This window comes from Cibotium barometz, chromosome 11, assembly GCF_041138505.1.
Source record: "Cibotium barometz isolate CiBa-2024 chromosome 11, ASM4113850v1, whole genome shotgun sequence".
In the NCBI taxonomy this organism is placed as follows: Eukaryota; Viridiplantae; Streptophyta; class Polypodiopsida; order Cyatheales; family Cibotiaceae; genus Cibotium; species Cibotium barometz.
In genome coordinates this window covers 15609917-15630628 of record NC_141056.1, presented here as the reverse complement: position 1 = coordinate 15630628, position 20712 = coordinate 15609917, and the positions used below count along the sequence as shown (strand labels likewise).

Here is a 20712-nt window from a genome sequence, read left to right as displayed (position 1 = left end):
TCGGCTTCATCAATGATGTCTGGTTCCGCTTCGTCTTTGACCTCTGAAGGGGGTGGACCTGCATATGGCTTTAACCAACTGACATGAAATACATCGTGCATAGTCCAACTCGGAGGTAGCTTTAACTGCATAGACACCTCATTAATCTTTTTCCGGATGGGGAATGGTCCGAAGCTCCTGAAAGACAACTTTGGGCATCGCTTGCCCACCTGCTTTAATCTTTGCTTCATAATCCGAAGATATACCCAATCTCCTTCCGAAAACTTCATGTCCCTTCGGTCTTTATTGGCCTGTCGAGTGTAGGCCTCTTGCGCTTTAGCCAATCTGTCTTTGACGGACTCTAGTTGTATCTCTTGGTAAGACTCCGTCACTCTGTTCGCCTCCGGTACTGAAGACGAGGTCCTGGTTAACAACGACTGGAAAGGCCTTCCAAACGCTGCCTCATATGGAGTCCTGCCAATAGCTGAAGAAAAAGAGTCATTCAGAACAGCTTGAACTAAAGGCAAAAACGATTCCCACTTACCTTGCTGATCGTGGACATAACACTTCAGCACATCAAAGGCCAACTGGTTGTATATCTCTGTCTGGCCATCTGTCTGTGGGTGGAATGCACTGGAAAAATTCAACTTAGTACCAAAATTATCAAACAATGCCCTCCAAAAATGACTGGTAAACTTGGCATCTCGGTCTGACACTATGGTCCTAGGAATCCCACCAATCGGGTACCAATGCCGAATGAATAGCTGGGCAACATCCTCGGCGGTCACATTGGCCCTGCAAGGAATAAGCATCACAAATTTGCTGAACCTGTCAACAATAGTCAAACACTGTGTATTACGCTTACTCGGACTGGGAGGCAGATTTGTGACAAAGTCCATCGAAATGTCTTGGAAAGGACCCTCAGGAATTGGCAAAGGCTGTAACAACCCTATCTTGTTTCCACGAGGAGCTTTCACCTTTTGACAAATGTCACAGCGTTGTACATAAGTAAACACATCACGCCTCATCTTTGGCCAATAGTATTGCCGTTCTAATTTCTCCAGAGTCGAATTCATGCCCCTATGACCACCTGTAATGGCGTCATGGGCATCATGGAGAAGAGCTGCCCGGAATGATTTCATGACACACAGTCGGCCTTTGTAGTAAAGCCAACCATCGCGTATCAGAAAATGGCATGGTCCTGTGGCATCCAATGCCTGTTCCCACTGTGTACCGAATTCCTCGGAATCCGCGTACGTGTGCTTCATGTCTTCTAGTCCTGTACCAACAAGGTCCAGTCTAGTGGTCTGAATCGCAGCTACTTGTCCCTTCCTGCTCAAAGCATCGGCCACTGGATTGGCCTTTCCTGGAAGGTACTCAATCATGCCACCAAACTGCTGGAATATCTGACTCCAGCGGTGCTGTCGATCACTCCACTGTGCACTGGGCATCGTCTGAATCCAGCGCAATGCCTGATGGTCAGTGCGAACCTCGAAGTCACGGCCATACAAGAAATGTTTCCAATGTTTCAAGGCCTGAATGACTGCTAGGAGTTCACGATCGTAGACTGAGTAATTCTTTTCGGCGGGCAGTAACTTACGAGACATGTAAGCTACTGGATGACCATTCTGTTGCAATACACCGCCAATTGCGATGTTACTCGCATCGGTGATCACCTGAAATGGTTCGTCCCACGAGGCAAGGGCTAAACAAGGCGCTTCTGACAAAGCCACCTTGAGGTTCTGGAATGCCTCCAACGCTCGTGGAGTCATTCGAATCTTTTGCCTCCTTGTTTTCACTCCCTTTAGCAGATCGGTGAGGTCTGCCGAGAGATCAGAAAACTTATCAATGTGGGTGGAATATGCCTGGCATATACCCACAAATGATCTAATGTCATAAGCAGTCTGAGGTACTTCCCAGTTAACAATCTCGGCCACTTTAGCCGGATCAAGTCGAATGCCTTCGGCACTGATTATATATCCCAAGTAATGCACCTGGAACAGATAAAATTCTGACTTCTTTTCATTGACATAGAGCTCGTTGCTTTCCAGCAACCTAAGGACTTTCTCCACATCAATGTCATGCTGCTCAACTGTAGCTCAAAATATGAGTATGTCGTCCAAAAATATGAACACACACACTCCAATCAACTCCCGGAAAATACGCATCATCATGCGGTTAAATGTAGCTGGGGCGTTCGTCAAACCAAATGGCATGACTGGTAAACCCTAATCTTGCTCGTAAACCCTAAAACGCAAACCCTAATTTCAGAAACCCTAGTTCAGCATGCACCAAATATAAGCTAAGAACTGTCCTAGGATGACCTAGGCTCTGATACCAATGTAACATGCATTGCGGAAGCGTGTTCATGATTAACGCTAAGCAAAGAAGATAACGCTAATCCTATGTTTAGCAAAGACACAAAAGAGAAGGAGAGAGAGACCTAATCTACTGTATATTGCCAAAACATGCTATATATACAATGATCTTGCTGATTCACAGCTTCATGATGCATACCAAAGATCCTTGCAACCCTCTACTTGCAATCGAACAAGAGAAGCTCCTGTTGATCCACCACTGTGTCCTTGCTGCCTTGCAGACTCTGACAAATGGATCCTCTTGATCTTTGAATGATGATTCTAATGAATGCCTAATGATCCTATTTATAGGAAAAAGGAATGAATTCGTAATCAAGTCGGTTTTGCCTATTTTTCCCACAAAACATTGTCCAAACAGTCATATTTTGTGTCCAAACTATGCCCAAAAGGTGTCCCAACCATTGGGCTATGTCTTGGGCACTTCCGGGAGCTTGTAGGGCTGCAAAATCTGCTCTAAATCTGCCCCTAAATCTACCCATATATTTGCTTATGAGAATATACATGTCTATGAGCATTGGCATGAACGGATGCACATGACAACTGTCCTTGTTGTTGCCTTTCCCTCTTGCACCCTCTTGCACCCTCTTACAGCATATTCTCGGGTGCTGTCCAGCCTCTTAGGGCTGCGTTTTGGTGGGAGGAAAGACCCTATATCAGCGTTTTCTGATTTGGACAGTTTTTATCTTATGAGGGTTGGTTCTATTGATTGGATCAATGATGACAACTTCAGATTTGGCTCCTGTACCACTCTCTTGTTATTTCCTTGATGAGGCAAACAAGTTGGATGGTGGTAACTTTCAGTACTTCTATTCTCAGGGAGTATGGTTTGATGGAGTTTCTCTCGTACAAGAATCGGTGCTTGCCGGACCTTGCCTCTACGGAGGATGTGTGTCGGTGGAGGAAGACTGACGGACAGATCTATGGCTTTCTCCTCCTGAATTGTCAGGATTCGGTTCTTCACTTCATCTATGCTCCTGATGATGCTTCTACTTTCTATGTGTGGCAGTTGCTTTGTGACCTGTATGGTGATGCCAATGATCAGCAGATGCTTTCTGCTTCTGGGTGCTCTGCAGCCAGTGATCTTATGGATACTTCTTTTGGAGATATTCCTGCGATGAAGGATAGTGGGCCAGTTTTGCTCATTGCATCTGAGGAGTCTGTTTCTCCTGTTGCCCTGCCTTCAGTTTCTATGCATACTTCTCCTTGCCAGGATTATATCTCTGGTAATGTTTTTGAGGAAGACAGTGGGCTATCTTTGCTCACACCTTCTGAGGGAAATTTGTCTCCTATTGCTTCGCCTCCGATTCTTTCTTCGTCCACCAGTAACCAGGATGTGTTGCTGGTCCCTTTGCCTTCTATGGAGGAGCCTGCTTCTACGCTGTGTGATGCTATTGAAGAGGCTACTACTACTACAGTGGATGTTCCTCTTCCTCTTACTCTGTGTGAGGATTCTGTATTGTGGTCAATTGTGTCTGTCGTGCTTGGGGCACAGTGGTACTTCCAGGAATTGAAGGATTGGGATTTGGATTTGGTTGGGCCTGTGGAGTCCCAACATCAGTTTTCAGAGGGGGCAGTTGAGTTCTTACATCTGGCGATGCCGACCTTCGAGGAGGGTGCTATTATACAGCATTTGGCTACTCGAGGTACAAAGTTGGAGCAGATGGACTATTTCTTTTGAGGGTTTTATCTTCTTGGAGCTACAGGCTTCTAGGGATTCCTGTGACACTGTGTTTATATTTGGGTTTGGCACCGATATTTGGAGCAGCACGACGCAACCTACATGGTTGTTCTCTTCTAGAAGAACAGTGTACCTGGCAGCTTATTCTGTTACTTTTGTAGCTAAGTTGTGGAAATTGCTTGTGGAGCTTTCCTGGTACCTTTTGTTGCTACTTTCTTTTGTCTTTGACAGAGGACCACTTCTTCGGCTTCTCGAAGTATGTTCAGCATCTGGTGCTGAGAGGGGGTGTTAGCACATTCATCCCCAATTTCTGCCCATTTCTGGTGTCCTTTTGGTCCCATTTGTATGGCCCTTGATTGTGGGCTGGCCACCCCTATTTTACATATTTTTCTGGGATTTTTTCCCAGCCCTTTTGGTATTTTACCAGTCGGCCAGCTCATATGCTCCAGTCGGCCAGCATATTCAGCTCCAGTCGGCCAGCCCTCTTCACCTATAAATAGGTGGGGCTGGCCTCTCTTGTTTCATTCAGTCTTGTACATATTTTGCTCCCTCACTTATGAGACTATCTCTGTCTCTTGCTTGGGACTGTTTTGCTTCAGTATATTCAGCATAGTTTGCTCCATATATCTCTCTCTTGCACTCTCTGTTCAGCACATTCTAGTGCCACTCTGCTTCCGCTCTGTGCACTCTTTCATATATAAAGGTTATCTAGGAGAAAATCTAACCAAGTACAAATGTCATCTTTGTCTACAATTTTGGTGAATCTTTTCTTTCTCTTATCTACATCTTGATTTTTATTTTTTAACCAACAAAAATCAAAATGCAAAGCTGACTTTTCTACTAATAAAGCCTTGCATCTATCCTTCTCTAATCTATAGGCAAAAACTTTCGTCATAAGGGATCTAATCCTTACGCGTAAGTCTAGTTTGGTGTATAAGGTTGTGAAGTCTAAGGTTTAAAGGCATAAAGGAGACGACTTTTCAGCCAGGCTCCGTGAAGAGTAAGAATTTCAAGACGGGAACTACTCCTACAGAGTCTTTTAAGACCCAACTCGTATATGTATGTCTTTAAGAAGATTTTTCCAAAGATTATGGGCAATAGGTAAAATGGCTTTAAACAAGACTCACTTACATAGTGCTTATTGTTGCTATAAATAATAGTCTAGTCAAAAAGACCAACAAGCCTGAGCATATGGCCAAGATATGTGTGGCACAAAAGTGTTCACACACCATGGTATGTCTAAGTCCATGGCGTGTTTGATGAAATGGACACTAAGCTAGACTTTTCGTCGGCTCTGTTTGATGAAATGGGCAAAGTGAGGCTACAAATTCAGCTGTGTTGGATCTTCTCAAATGCTATGCTCCGGATCAAAAAACAGCTAGGGAGAAGTATCTGCCGCCGCTGGTAGAGTTTGCATATAACAACACAGTACATGCCTCCACGGGAAAGGTCCCGTTTGAGATTGTATATGGCAAAGTGTTATTGCCACCCATCCTCTCAGGGTTCAGGTCAGATTATGGGGAGTGAGTGATACGTTCCTAGATTTTCATGTAGTAGATGAGTATGTCAAAGATTTTGATGTTGCCTTTGCACAAGTGCAGACAGTCATTTCTCGTTCACAGGATAAGCATAAGAGGGATGCCGATAAGCATAGAAGAGAGGTCCCATTATACCTCCTGTACAAGTTGTACTTGCGGTGAATCAGCTCCAAGAGAACCGGTTTCAATACTTGCTATTGGTTATCGTGGACTCGTACCTGTTCGTTAACTTGTACCTATTTGTGTACATGTGCCTATACTCGTACCTGGAAGGCCTGAACCATGGTCGCTCTGGGAGGGAGTGAGCCAAGCTCTAGTACGAAAGCGCATGTTCGTGCGTGGTCTCAGGTATGAGACCGGTGACCAAGCTAGTTTGACTCTTTTGACATGTCCTGCATCGACAGCTTACTCCGACACACTGTTATTTAGGTAACTTGTCTTTATATTTGCATTGCATTGGATTATCTCACTGGAAAGCCCTTGGAACTTTGTACACAAATTAAATACTCCAACGATATACTTCAGTATATCGTTGGAACTTTGTACACAAATACACAAATTAAATACTCCAATTGGCCGACCATTTGGTCCATCTCCAGATTTGTGTCTCGTTCACTTGAGGCCAGGCCGGTGTCTCATGTGAAGGGGCCAGTATTTTTGCATAACATGGACGGGAGCCAGACTGGTGCCACCCGTGTATGGCCTGGACTGTGTTCTATCCATGGGATTGTCACGCCATGGAAGAGCCAGTATTTGTGCCGTGTCTTGCCTATGGGACTGTCACTCCATAGGGAGGCTCGTGCCTAGATCTGTCTTACCTATGGGACTGTCACTCCATAGGAAGACCGGGATTTATACTTTCTATCGTGCCATCACTGTGCCCGACAGGAATGTTTAGTACTTGTTCCATGAACGGGAGATATGTCCATGATACTGTTTGCACATGCATTCATGTTTTGCATGCTTGGAACTGGTTTCACGTGACTTGTATTCTTGTGTTTGCCTGTTTGACGTGCCACTTGCTGAGCGCCCTGCCAGTGAGTCATGAAGTTTGCTCTGTCTTCTGACGAGTTTTGTTGCGTGTGAACAGGTGGTAAGTGTATTCCATTTGTTTATTTTATGGCATTATTTCTAACCTTTGCTTTTATAAGGTTGCAGGTTCCCACCCATTAATGAGTGGGCGGCCTCCCCAATACTTCATGGTGTCCTTTTTCTAGGGTGGGCACCCTTTATGGGCACCCACTCTTGGACCATGGTGGGGAGGGGAGCCCTCCCTTAACCGTATGTGGGTGGTGGTGGATGCATGGTCACCTAACCACCCCCCCTCCCCCCCCTTTGGAAGCCTTCAACTGGCCGCCCCCCATGCAAAGGGTGAGTGGCCAGCTGTACGTGGTTGGCCACCTTTACCCGCAAGCGACTCTCTCCACTTTGGCGTGCAGGCAACCTTCCCTTCTCTTGCTTACAGGCGGCTGCGCACAAGTCATTCTGCTATTGCTCGCAGGCGGCTGTGCCCAGGCGCCACCCTCTCTTGCTTGCAGACGGCTGCGCACAGGTCTCACCTCTCTTGCCCGCAGGCGGCTGTGCCCAGGCATTGACCATCTCTCTTGCCTTGAAGGCGGCTACGCACAGGTTCCCTCATCCCTTGCCTTGCAGGCGGCTACACACAGGTCTTCTCTCTCTTGCCCGCAGGTGGCTGTACTCACAAACGACCTTCTCTCCTGCTTGCACACAGGCAGACTACACAACAAGGCGACTCTAGCTCCCCATACTATCGGGCAACTGCTGGCGATCCATCCTCTATCCCTCGAGCTGGCAGCAACAGCAGTAATTGAGACTTCTCCTTTCATACGTGGGTGCCTAGTACTACTGAAGGCCATATTCATTGTTTTACAAGGCACATCGATTGAAACTCAAGCAAAGGTCTTTGGTGTAAATCTTACAAGGGATATTCACTGCTGCTAACACCCGTTCGGTGCCGGGTAGTCCAAGCTTTTGGAGAACCACGGTCCATGGGTGCCGAGATCGGGAGAGCCAGGCGTTAGTACGTGAGCGCCTGTTTGTGCGTGGTCTTGGAACACCAGTGGGGCACTCTATGCGGATTCCAGTGAAGGCACGGGACCGTAGAGACTAAACTTCTTCAAGTGGATCGCTCTTCTTCGAACGTCTACTTCGAGTCTCTTGTTTGGTAACTGTATTCATTCAGTTGTACATGGACATCATCTGGTTCATTGAACCCATGGAGCATTGTATCACTTAAATACTCCCAATAATATATTATATATTGAGGGGGGGGGTCGGCCCGTTCCGGCCCCAGTGCTGGTGTCCATTGATCATCATTTCCTTTCATTTCAGTTTTTCAGTTGTTGTTGAGTTGTCCATTCATATTGTGATATTTAAGTTGTGCTATTACGCGTGTGGGTGTCCAACGGAGTCTTCTCCAACTTGACGGGATCGGTTTCAAGGGGGGGGGGGGGGGGGTGGGGGGGGTGGGATCGGCCTTTTCAACACCCCAGTGTTGGTGTATTGTGCAGTGCTTTCCTTTTGCAATTTGTCTTATGCAGTGATGTATCTTTCAATTATCTTGTGCATTTGTGGCTAGTACATTTAAGTATTGACGAGCAATTTGTTCACGAGGCGGTGCCCAAGGACATTCAGACCTAGCCGTTGTAGATACAAACCCCCTTTGTGTGAAAACAGCAATTTTCCCAGCCCTAAAAAGGGGATTTTACTGGGCTTTATTGGTTTTATTTGGTATTTTTGTGTCTTTGCTGCTGGCCGACCAGCACTCCCTCATACTATATATAGGTTAGCCTCATCATTCATCATCTTGTACCACATCATAGACATATCAAGTACCATCTGCTGCTGCTGCTACCGGGTGCTACACCACATTGCTTTATCATCATCGCCTGACAGTACAGCACCTCAGCGTTTACTACTGGCCACACCTTGGGACAGCAGCCCACTCTCTGCTACAGGCCACACCATGGGACAGTAGCCCTCTCTGCTACATTCAGTACATCAGCGTTACATATCTGTTCATGGGACTGCAGCCCTCTCTGCTACATTCAGTACATCAGCGTTACATATCTGTTCATGGGACTGCAACCCCCTCTGCCACATAGATCACATCCGCGTTATATATCTGTTCATGGGACAGCAGCCCTCTCTGCTACAGTAGAGCATATCAGCATTTTATCTTCAGCTCATGGGACAGCAGCCCTCTCTGCTACATAGAGCACTCCAGCTTTTTTCTGCTACATCACACCATCAGGACAGCAGCCATCTGCTACATCACACCATCGGGACGGCAGCCCACTCTACTTATCTTCACCATCGACACCACTCGGGACGGCAACCCTCTCTGCTCTTCACCGCCCTTCAGATACCCAACACTCTTGTCACCAAAGCCTGCACCCTTTAGGTACGCAGCACCCTTGTCACCAGAGCTTGCTCCCTTCAGGTCTTGTAGCACCCTTGTCACCAGAGCTTGCACCACTACCCCACTTGGGACGGCAGCCCTCTCCGCTCTTCATCTACCACCTCAGGTACAGCAGCACCCTTGTCACCAGAGCCTGCATCACCTCATCTTCCGCTACCACTACCACCTTGGAGTGCCTCTGCATCCACCAACGCGAGCCTTCGACAACGACCTTGTCTCGGAGTGCGTTGCCTCACATCGACGCGAGCTTTCGTCATCACCCGTGCTTCAATTCCGACATCATCTCTGCTTCTGCATTGGTCTTTCTACTCATAGTCACCTCACATCAGAGGACTCTTGTACATATGTTCACTCACCATTATATATAGACTCACTCACCTATTTCATGCTAGGTTGTTTTGATTTGTTCTCTCATACATCTGGTCCTTTCGTCCTTTTGCCCTCACACCCTTCTCCCTCTTAGGATATCTTTTATTCTCAAGCTTGCACAAACAAGAGTTTACAGAGATTCTACACCAACACAAAGTCACATAGGTGATGAGCCAATTTGTTAAATTAAAGCAGACCTGAAATCTCATTTTGGAGAGGATCTCGCATTTTCTTCACAAAAGAACACATCTTCATTACAAGTTATACAACCAAGGAAATTTTATTCAACAAAAGTCAACTCTCATTTACTTATCAGTAATTACCTTACCATTTCACCTACGACCTCCTTTTCGAGTTGAATAGACTAGAGAACCATACCTGCAATAATAGATCCACAAGTCGCACACAAGCTATAACCAAGGCAAAGCAGGAGGGACAAGAGATTAACATGTCTCAAAGAGTGGAATGATGGAAGTTGTGAGAGGGTTGCAGTGATAGCTCCAAATATAAGAATAAACTGATAAAGCTTTAATGGACCACTAGCATCATAGATCATGTAGATTTCCTGTTTAAAAATTGTTTAGTGTCAGTTACACGAGCGATGACAAACCAAAACAATATCAATAATTGCTGGGAATCCACAATGCAAAATATCTAAGTGATTGATCCTTCACATATACCTTCATACAAACCCCACCAACTAAAACAGCAGCGATGACAGTCACAAAGCATATTGTGAACTGTAATGGTGCTATTAGATAAAGGCTCCACTTTTTCCCTGTAAAGTCATATATAGCCTCTCTTAACATTCTATATTGTAAAACAATGCATGAAGCAAACAAGAATAATGTCTATTTTTGAAACTTTTCACTACATACACATCCTTAAGGCTAGAGTAAGGACTCAAATGTCACCTGCAAGCTCCGCCTCCATCCAATGCCTATATAGCATCTCTTAACATTATATATTGTAAGGCATTACATGAAGCAAACAAGAATAATGTCTACTTTTGAAACTTTTCACTACATACACATCCTTAAGGACAGACCTGCAAGCTCCACCTCCATCCAATGCCAATAGGAAGCTATCCCTATTTGGTACTTTGAAAGTGACACATTTGGCAGTAGTTGAGGTGAGTACCTAAAAAATGCCTATAGGAAGCTATCCCTATTTGGTACTTTGAAAATGACACATTTGGCAGTAGTTGAGGTGAGTACCTAAAAAATGCCTATAGGAAGCTATCCCTATTTGGTACTTTGAAAATGACACATTTGGCAGTAGTTGAGGTGAGTACCTAAAAAATGTGATATTAAAGGCAAAGCATCAACACACGAGAACTTTCAATAGTACAATCACTGATGGAAGATCAATCAAGAATCCGTGGTCGATATCTCAGGCAATCAGCTGTGGAGATTTCTTAAACATCAACCTATGTGGTGGGAATAGTGGCGAGTGAAGACCCCACCTAAAATCGATAATCACTGATACAGATATCAGTAGGCCATCTTTCTTTTTGGCCTCTAGAGTTATCACTTGGCGTAGTAATAAGATATGGCCCTTCCTGCGGCCTAGGGAGAAATTTATAGGGATTCCGAGTGATTCCATGCCGGATAAGTATGGAAAGCAAGCCAGTGGTTAAATAAAATGATATGGTTGAGAAATGAATTCCACCTCTTCCCCATTGTCCCTTGGATGACTTTCAAGGGCCTCCCGCAGCCTGAGAAGGAGAGGCTAACTACACGCCTTTAAGAGGCAGAAAGGAGGATTGTAGCAGTTGACTCAACCATTCCTCTGACTATTCAAAAACTCGCCCTATAATTGGAATTTTTCTCAATGCTAGTGTCCAACTTCAGGTTATTGGTCTTCATTGGAATAGTGGAATGAGAGGGGGATCGGATGCACAGGAACTGTGAGTTGACACAGAGCTTTTACCTATTAATTTTTCAGGTCTGCATGGGAAGCACTTGTATGTAGACCCTCTTTCCCATTTAGTTGGCGATTTACGCTAGAGACTTTGATATTATGGAGGATGCCCCATCAAAGGTTTACAAGAGGGATCCCGGTGAGTGGGATTGGGATAGATGCCTAGAGGAAGTTCCACATTACTCCATTTCTTCTGTCTTCTTATAAGAAAGATCAAGAGTTCATTCTTAGTGGGTTTACAAATTACACTGCAACCTTTCTTGAGGCATCATGTAGGAAGCTTGAGCACCTTAGAGCTGAATTACGAATTTTTCGTTTAGCCACTAGAGGAAAAAATATGTTGAGAAGTTTAGGGCTACATTAGACATTTTTAGTTTAGTGGTTGGAGGAACAAATCTGGTGGTATTCAGATCTCAAAGCTGAGAAGCCAGTCTAAAGAGACTTCACATGTATTCCTAAGGGTAACTATTGCAAAGCAATGAAGATGTGCTGCCAAGTTGTCAACAATTTGCACAAGTCTTGGAAAGAAATTGCTTTATTAAAGCTCTATTACACTAGATTTAGCATCTAGAGTGGCATAGCTTCTTGCTAGGTCTTTTCGTGGTCATGAATAAATTTGCAACTATCCTCCTTCAAAGCTTGATAGTTCGCATAGCTCTAGGACACAAGTTGCATGGGAGGCTATTATATTACCCAAACGAGAAGGAGATTTGGGGATAATTGAGCCCTATGTGCAAAGCAGAGCGGTATTGTCAAAACTCATTGTATATGGCCTTTTTCTAGGGTATCAGCCATAGAAGAATCTATTTTCCTATCAGCTACTCAATGCATGGCTAGCAAGTGTGGAGAGAGGGACCTCTACTTGAGATGGATCTTCACAGCGGAATATATTAGGATGCCATCATCCTCCCTTATGGGTTCTATCATCATCAAGACATGGCACAAGCTTAGGTCAGGTCTACAGTAGTCTCTTCCAAGCACTCATGATGAAAGAGAGACATTCCATTATCTGTAATGACTCCATATGGGGTAGTGTAACTATTTGGCCCTCCTAGCTCTATTTCACACGATGAAATCCATGCCGGACACAAGACAAGTGGAAGAAGACATGGGGACAGGGTCCATAAGGTTTGATTAAAAAAAAGCATCATTCTTGGTCAAAAAGCAAGAAAAAAGCAAAAAGTCAAAAGGGTTGACCGCGAGCCAAGGGCACCATTGGAATGAGGAGATTGAGCTGGACCAAAAAGCTAAAAGGCACTTTCTCAAAAAGCAAGGCCTTAAAGCCAAAAAAGCAAAGCACCAAAAGTTGAGTAATATTTTATTAATAAAAGTAAAAAGCGCAAAAGCAAAGGCAAAAAGAGAAAAGCAAAAGCATGAAGGCTTTTTGGCAAAAATCAAGGTCTCTTACAAGTATAAAAAGGATTGGACTTCTCTTGTAGTACCATGAACAAGATCATTGAAGATTGAAGGAGATCGTGGAGTGTGTGTGGGCATCATTATGATCATGGAGAGCTTCTTCTTCGCCATCAACACCTTCTCTGTCATGTGCAAGTTTTGCCCATGGACATGTCCTGAAGCTAGTCTAGAAGGGGCAGCCAAAAAAAGATGATTAGAACCAAGAATTGGAGCATGAAGTGCAGATTTGGCTAGTGTGGACTAGGAGCAAGACAAAGAAGAACCTGTCGGCTGCACAAAGGGGGCTGTCGGCTGCACCAATGGGCTGTTGGCTGCATGGAGAACAGCGCTTATGATATATAGACCAGCTGTTGGCCGACCAGCATTCGGCCAGCACTCCAAGTGTCCAAGAGCCTATAAATAGGCATGTTTGCTCATAGTTAAGATCATTCACTCCCTTATGGAGTGGGTCCAGCATTAGGACTGTTTTGGGTGTTTCCACCTTTTCATGAAGGCAGCCCATGGCTGCAGATTTAGAGGTACCTTTTTGTACCATATGAATATACTGAATTTTCTAGCTCTCTCTCTCTCTCTCCTCTCTCTTCTGTCTGCATTTTTGCATCAGCATGTTCTAAGTGGTGTTTAGGGCTGAAAAAAGACTCCGTGTGTTACATTCTCCAACTTGCTTTTCAGATGGTTGGTGACTTTCTATGTCATCAAAAAGGGTTTTTCTTATGATGCAAACCCGTTTATGTCACATGTGACACAAAGGATTCGAGGCCAAAAGTGAACAAAAAAAATCCATGCTCCACCTTACGCAGGGCAAGGAAGCATACTGACTACAACTCAAGCTTTGGAAAGCTACTTTTATTGGCCTTGTATGAGAAAGAACATTCAGTTATATGTTCGAGAATGTTTGGTTTATCAGAAGGACAAGTTTGACCAACAAAAGCTAGCAGGATTATTGCACCCATTGAATGTTCTATGGGAGAGTATTGCTATGGAATTAATCTTTGGATTGCCAAAGTCAGGGAATGATGATATATGGACCTTTCAGATTACCAAGAAGATCATCGATTGGACCTTTCAAATCATTGCACGACACATGATGCCTTCCATGACAGTTTATTGAAACCATGTACATGTTACCCTCAGAGGAGCCTGTTTTGGAGGACCCACCAAGGGTGGAAGAGTCAAAAGAAATTGTGTTTCATTCTATGAGAAAAAGAGGAAAGACAGTGGTCAGGAAGTTTCTCTTGGAATTCGACAATTATTCGCTGTTGGATGTGAAATGGATGCCAAAGAAGTACTTCTAGGACTATCTAGATATACTTCGAGCTTATGAAGAAATGGTTGGTCCAGATGTATTTGAAAAACAGATATGGACGTCTTGAGATCAAGACAGATTCAAGAGGGAGGGCTTGTGCCTCTAGCTCTCTTCATTGTATATATATATATATATATATATATATTAGATTGGAACTGACCGTTATTCTGCTTATAATGGTTACTTGGACATACTCTAGTTGGGTGGCAACGGTAGGAGCAAGATTTGTATATGGGAGACAACGATGCCAGATGACCCATTGGACAACAACAATGCCAAATATCTTGGACTTCGCAGTCGGGCGGTCATTGCGACCAGATGGCCCAGATGACTGTATTGGATTTCATAGTCCAGCGATCATTGCAACCAGATAGCCCAGATGACTGTATTGGATTCCGCAGTTCGACGGTCATTGCGACCAGATGGCCCAGATGACTGTATTGGATTTCGCAGTCGGGCGGTCGTTGCGACTAGATGGCCCAAACGATTGTATTGGATTTCGCAGTCGAGCGGTCATTGCGACCAGATGGCCCAGACGACTGTATTAGATTTCACAGTCGGGCGGTCATTGTGACCAAATGGCCCAGATGACTATATTGGATTTCACAGTCGGGCGGTCAATGTTACTAGATGGCCCAAATGACTATTGATGGACTCTCGAGTGGTCCTAGTGACCAGATGGCCTTGAGAATAGTCTGAGCGATTTCCTCAGGAACCAGATGGCTCAACACGGCTTCGATGAAACCAAACAAGACAATCCATGGATAGAAGGATCAAAACTTGTGCATTGCATACTGATGTAAATTTGAATTTCATAGACTTTGTGTGCTGTTTTTGATGTATGGACAATGCTTGGATTTATGGCATGTGATAGTCTCCTGGGCTCCAGACTACCTAGCCAGTACATGGAGTACCCAGCAGACGCGAATGATGCATATACTTATTTGTTGACTAGCTTGTGTCTAGTTTTTGCAGAAGGTGAGTATGCATTTATTTTATCTAACACATGTGATAAGCATGAAGTACCATCAAGAACAAGATGTGTCGTCGATATGAGTGAATGGATGAGATCAGATGACATGTGAATTGGGATGTGAATATATGATATGTGATGTGAATGAATCTGATGTGATGAGATGGAAAATGATGTGATTGGATGAGAATAAGTACATATATGAATGGAATGTGGAATAAGTAATGTGGACTGATGAGGGATAATGTGGAAAGATGAGAGTTCAATATAGAGACTGTATTTGTGACCTGGTCAAAGAAACGGCATAGAGATATTAACAGATGAGCAGATGACACCACAAATATGGGGAAAGACCAGATACACAAGCTCACCAGATGGGGCTAGTACCTTAACACATGGATGTACTTGATGTACCTTAAAACATATGGATGTACTTGATGTACCTTGAAACATATGGATGTACTTGGAGGATATGGACATGCTTGAAAGTTGGAATACTTGCGGTCCGCAATTGAGGACAACTACGATGTAAGAGGGAGGGAGTGTGACTACTTGGCCCTCCTAGCTCTATTTCACATGATGAAATCCATGCCCGGACACCAAACAGGTGGAAGAAGACATGGAGACAGGGTCCATAAGGTTTGATTAAGAAAAAGAATCATTCTTGGTCAAAAAAGCAAGAAAAAAGCAAAATGTCACACAGGGTTGATAGCGAGCCAAGGCACCATTGGAAAGAGGAGACTGAGCCGGACCAAAAAGCTAAAAGGCGCTTTCTCAAAAAGCAACTCTAAGGCCAAAAAGCAAGGCCTTAAAGCCAGAAAAGCAAAGCACCAAGGCAAAAAGAGAAAAATCAAAGGCAAAAAGAGAAAAGCAAAGCATAAAAAGGCAAAGCAAAAGCATGAAGGCTTTTTGGCAAAAAGCAAGGTCTCTTACAAGTATAAAAAGGATTAGACTTCTCTTGTAGTACCATGAACAAGATCATTGAAGATTGAAGGAGATCGTGGAGTGTGTGTGGGCATCATTATGATCATGGAGAGCCTCTTCTTCGCCATCAACACCTTCTCCAACTTGCTTTTCAGATGTACGATCAGCCCTAGACTTGTATGGGCATATGCATGGGCGATACGGACGTGTGTACAGAGCTATACGGACAGAAATTTCAGAAACCTTAAAACTGTTCCAAAAACCCTAAAATTTGCTTTTTGGAGTTTTTTATCGCCCAAAAATCATTAAAACAAGTTTTATATCAATTTTCTTGCCGAAAAGAGCTTTTCCACGGTTTTCCTCATCGACAAGGTTGTAGGAGTTGTGGAGATTACTCATGGGAACTTGACTACTTGAACTTGGATTTGAACTTGGACTTGGATATGAACTTGGACATAGAGCTTGGACATGGAACATAGAACTTGGACATGAACATGGAGAACTTGGACATAGAACTTGGACATGGAACTTGGACATGAACTTGGAATTTGGACTTGGATCTAGACTTGGACTTGGATTTGGATTTGGATTTGGATATTAGATTTGGTACTAGCCCGGTGAGAGATACTTGTGGGTCATCCCAGTGGTGTGCTCGACATCAGAGATCTTGTGCCTCGACATCGACAACGACTTGGATATCCTACATCGGCATATTTGCTTGTTTTGCATTCATTGATTATATTGATCCTGGCCAGCGTGCCCATGGATTGTTCCTAAATAAATTCATGAAAGCGAGCGAGGCCTGTTCCCCGCTCAATGTGGTGTACTGTGCAAGATCCCTATTCCCTCCTCTCTCCCCCCTCTCTCTTTATATCTCTATCTCTTGGACACATGGGTGAGTCTGTCATGGCACGCCCCGCTGGGCTTCAAGGTAGCCCTTCGAAGTTAGTAGATATTAAAGAGTCACCCTTATCCCTTGGTTGACTCTTGACTTTGAATGTTCCTTTATACTTAAACTAAGACTCCTTTTCTAGGAAAATAGAAAAGGGGTGAAGGGGAGGGAAGAAATATGCAACGAAATTCCTACCCTTGTTATGAGATGTCATTGAGGAAGGCTGGCCTAGTAGTCTCTTTGCCAAATTTGGAAGTTTTAGAGAGTAGTTACAAAAGACAAAAAAAAAACTCACCCATTATGTAATCTGCAAGATCACGAAACCGGAGAAATCTTTTGCCTTGAGATTCCAAGTGTTCCAGAACCGTAATAAGTACATAATATGCATAGAATGATATTCCAGCACCTAGCAAGAGGGCAAGTACACCAGGGCCCCAACCGATGAAAGTGAAAGCGAAGGGCAGGCTCAAGAGAGCTGGTCCAGCAGTTGCTCCAGTAAGATGGTATCCTGCATGAAGCCATGAACCTACATACATACATGAATGTATGTTTAGTCAGTGAGGCGCACACACAAGCATAGAAAGCAACTATACACACCTACAAGGCCCCCAGTCCTCAAACCCACCAGAAAAGACAAAAAAAAAAAACAGAACCCACCTTTAGATTCAAGGACAAGCTCGGCTCCAATGTTGTCGGCCTTGGCCAGGGTTGAAGTATTTCCATTTCTTGCACCGTTCAGGTGGGCTTCATCCATTGTCCAAATTTCTTTCAATAGACGCCCTGTGATAATTTAGAAACGCAGAGTGCTTTGCAGCAAAGGTCTAGGCCGCGCAGCAAAGCAGGGTAAAAGGGGTTTCACGGAACTGTAAGGTCAAGAGAGCGAAGCAACGCAAGCTCATGGGTATATTCTTGTTTGTTGGGCGGCGTGCGGACAAGAAGAGGGAAGGGGACGTATGTTTCGAGGCCTGCAGATTACTCTGCGGTCTAGGCGGAGCTTTCATAACTCTAGTGCTCAACTCCTCTTCTTCTTCTTCTTCTTCTGCATTTCAATGATGTACAGGAGGGAGGAAGGGAGAGGGAGGGCCAGGAGACTCACAGGAACAGGCTGGTCTGGAAAGTCAACTTCACTCTAGCAAGAGGGCAGTCTCGAGAACGTGCTGGTCGGTTTGGTCAACTTCACCCCTTTCTGGCTGTCTCCAAAAGTTCCCCTCAAACAGCTAGCTACATCTACTTATCTATTACATCTATTACAAGATTAAAAAAGAAGAGTGCCTGCCTACCCTTTCAAGTGGAGAAAGGAGATTGGGGCTCACAATTAGTTGTCACCATCAAACCATTTACTCATCATTGAATGAGTCTTATATATATATATACATAATATATATATAATGTATGTATGTGTATATATAGGTATGTAAGCATAATGTATGTATGTCTATCTATAGGTATGTAAGCATATATATATAAATAGATTTATAAGTATGTCCACGCACACACATGTATATTCATGCACACACACACACACACACAAGCATATGATACGTGCACACATATACAAACACACATACACATACTCGCATGCATGGAAACACGTGCATGTGTGCGAGTGTGCCCACCCTTCCCCCCTCCTCCTCACACACACACACACACACATACATATATTCTAATATTATATTATGTGCATGTGTAAGAGAGAGAATATACATAAACACACATATATATATTATATACATGTATAAGAGAGAGAATATACATACACACACACACGTATATATATTATGTATGTATGTGTATCTATAGGCATGTAAGCATGTGTATATAAATAGATTTATATGTATGTCGACGCACACACATGTATGTTCATGCACACACACACACACACACAGAGCACACAAACACAAGCACATGATACGTGCACACACGCATACACACATACACACACTCGCATGCATGGACACACGTGCATGCGTGCGAGTGTGCCCACCCCTCCGCCCTCCTCCTCACACACACACACACATACATATCTTCTAATATTATATTATATGCATGTGTAAGAGAGAGAATATACATACACACACACATATATATATTATGTGCATGTGTAAGAGAGAGAATATACATACACACACATGTATATATATTATGTATGTATGTGTATCTATAGGTATGTAAGCATGTGTATATAAATAGATTTATATGTATATCGACGCACACACATATATGTATATCGACACACACACATACACACAAGCACATGATACGTGCACACACACATAAAAACACATATTCACACACTCACACTTATGGACACACGTGCAACACATAGAGATATGCACACTTGCACACATACTCAAGCTTCGTGTATACATGCACATAAATACACTCACATATACAAGTACATGTGTACACACATGGACATGCATACACTTACATACATATATGCACCTGCACATGCACACACATAGATGTACACACGAGTATATTCACATGCTCACACACACGTACATGCAAACACTCGCTATGGATACACATAAATAAAAACATACACACCATGTACACACACAACAAATACACACTAGCACATACACACAATCAAGGCACTTGCACGACACATGCACACATGAAGACATTACACAATCACACATACGTGTGTTTGTGCACACACAATCACACACATATGTATGTAAAAGAGAAGACAAAAGACATTGTATATAAGATACACATATTTAAGAGTGAACACACCTCATCATGCATCCCCACGTATTAAAATTGAATATTAATTAAAAATATATGTTTATACGTGTTTATTTATTTTATAAATGCACATGTATATATAGGTATATGTCTCTAAATATAATAAAACATAATATTATAGATAATATATATTTACATGTGGGTGTGTATGTGTGTAAGAGAGAGAGAGAGACAGTGTGTGTGTGTGTGTGTGTGTGCACGTGTGTATGAGAAAGAAGTGTGTTTGTGTGTGTGCATGAATGTATGTAAGAGAGAGAGAGTGTGTTTCTCTATGTGGGAGAGTGTGTGTGTGAGAAGAGAGATAACGTGTGTGTGTGTGTTGTGTGTGAGTGTGTGTGGAGGGGGGACAGAGAGAGAGAGACAGAGATAGGGAAGTCTATGTGTGAGAGTGTGGGGGGGGGAAGAGTGTGTTTGCATGTGTGTACATGTGTGTGTGTGTGTGTATGTGTGTGTAAGAGAGAGAGAGAGAGAAAGAGAAAGAGAGTTTCGACAATTGAGTGTGTACGTGTGTGTGAGAGAAAGAGGGGGTGTGTGTGTGTGTGTAAGAGAGAGAGAGAGAGAGAGAGAGAGAGAGAGAGATTACATGTAAGATGCATTTATTTGAGAGTGAGCACACCTCACTACTCATCCCTACCATTAAAATTTAATTAATTAAAATTATATATGTGTGTGTAAATCTATTTAAGCGTGTGTGTGTGTGTGTGTGTGTGTGTGTGAGAGAGAGAGAGAGAGAGAGAGAGAATTTCTATGTGAGAGAGAGTGTGCGTGAAGAGAGGGAGTGTGTGTGTGTGCATGAGAGAGAGAGAGAGAGAGAGAGAGAGAGAGAGAGAGAATTTCTATGTAGGAGATAGTTTGTGTGGGAGGAGAGAGTGTGCGTTTGCATTAGTGTATATATGCAGTGTGTACATGTGTGTGTGTGTGTGTGTGTGAGAGAGAGAGAGAGAGAGAGAGAGAGGGGCGGAGAATTTTTACGTAGGAGATAGTTTGTATGGGAGGAGAGTGTGTGTTTGCATTAGTGCATATGTGGTGTGTACATGAGAGAGAGAGAGAGAGAGAGAGTATATGCATGCATGTGCGTACATTTGCATCTATGTGTAGAATGTGCTTGAGAGAGAGTGAGATGGGGCAGACCTAGAGAGA

General features: G+C 43.7%; 1 protein-coding gene across 1 annotated transcript in view; it reads right to left on the bottom strand.

Moving 5' to 3' along the window:
* LOC147633815 (GABA transporter 1-like) overlaps positions 1 to 17957 on the bottom strand; it is a 51657-nt gene extending 33700 nt beyond the window's left edge. Inside the window, exons 1-4 of the mRNA XM_086804878.1 lie at positions 17476 to 17957; positions 17114 to 17344; positions 10065 to 10162; positions 9763 to 9949 (exon numbers count right to left, since the gene is read on the bottom strand). Of these exons, the coding sequence (XP_086661004.1) occupies positions 9763 to 9949; positions 10065 to 10162; positions 17114 to 17344; positions 17476 to 17572 (613 nt within the window). The 5' untranslated portion in view covers positions 17573 to 17957. The remainder of the gene's footprint in view (positions 1 to 9762; positions 9950 to 10064; positions 10163 to 17113; positions 17345 to 17475) is intronic.
* Between the last annotated feature and the right edge of the window lie 2755 nt (positions 17958 to 20712).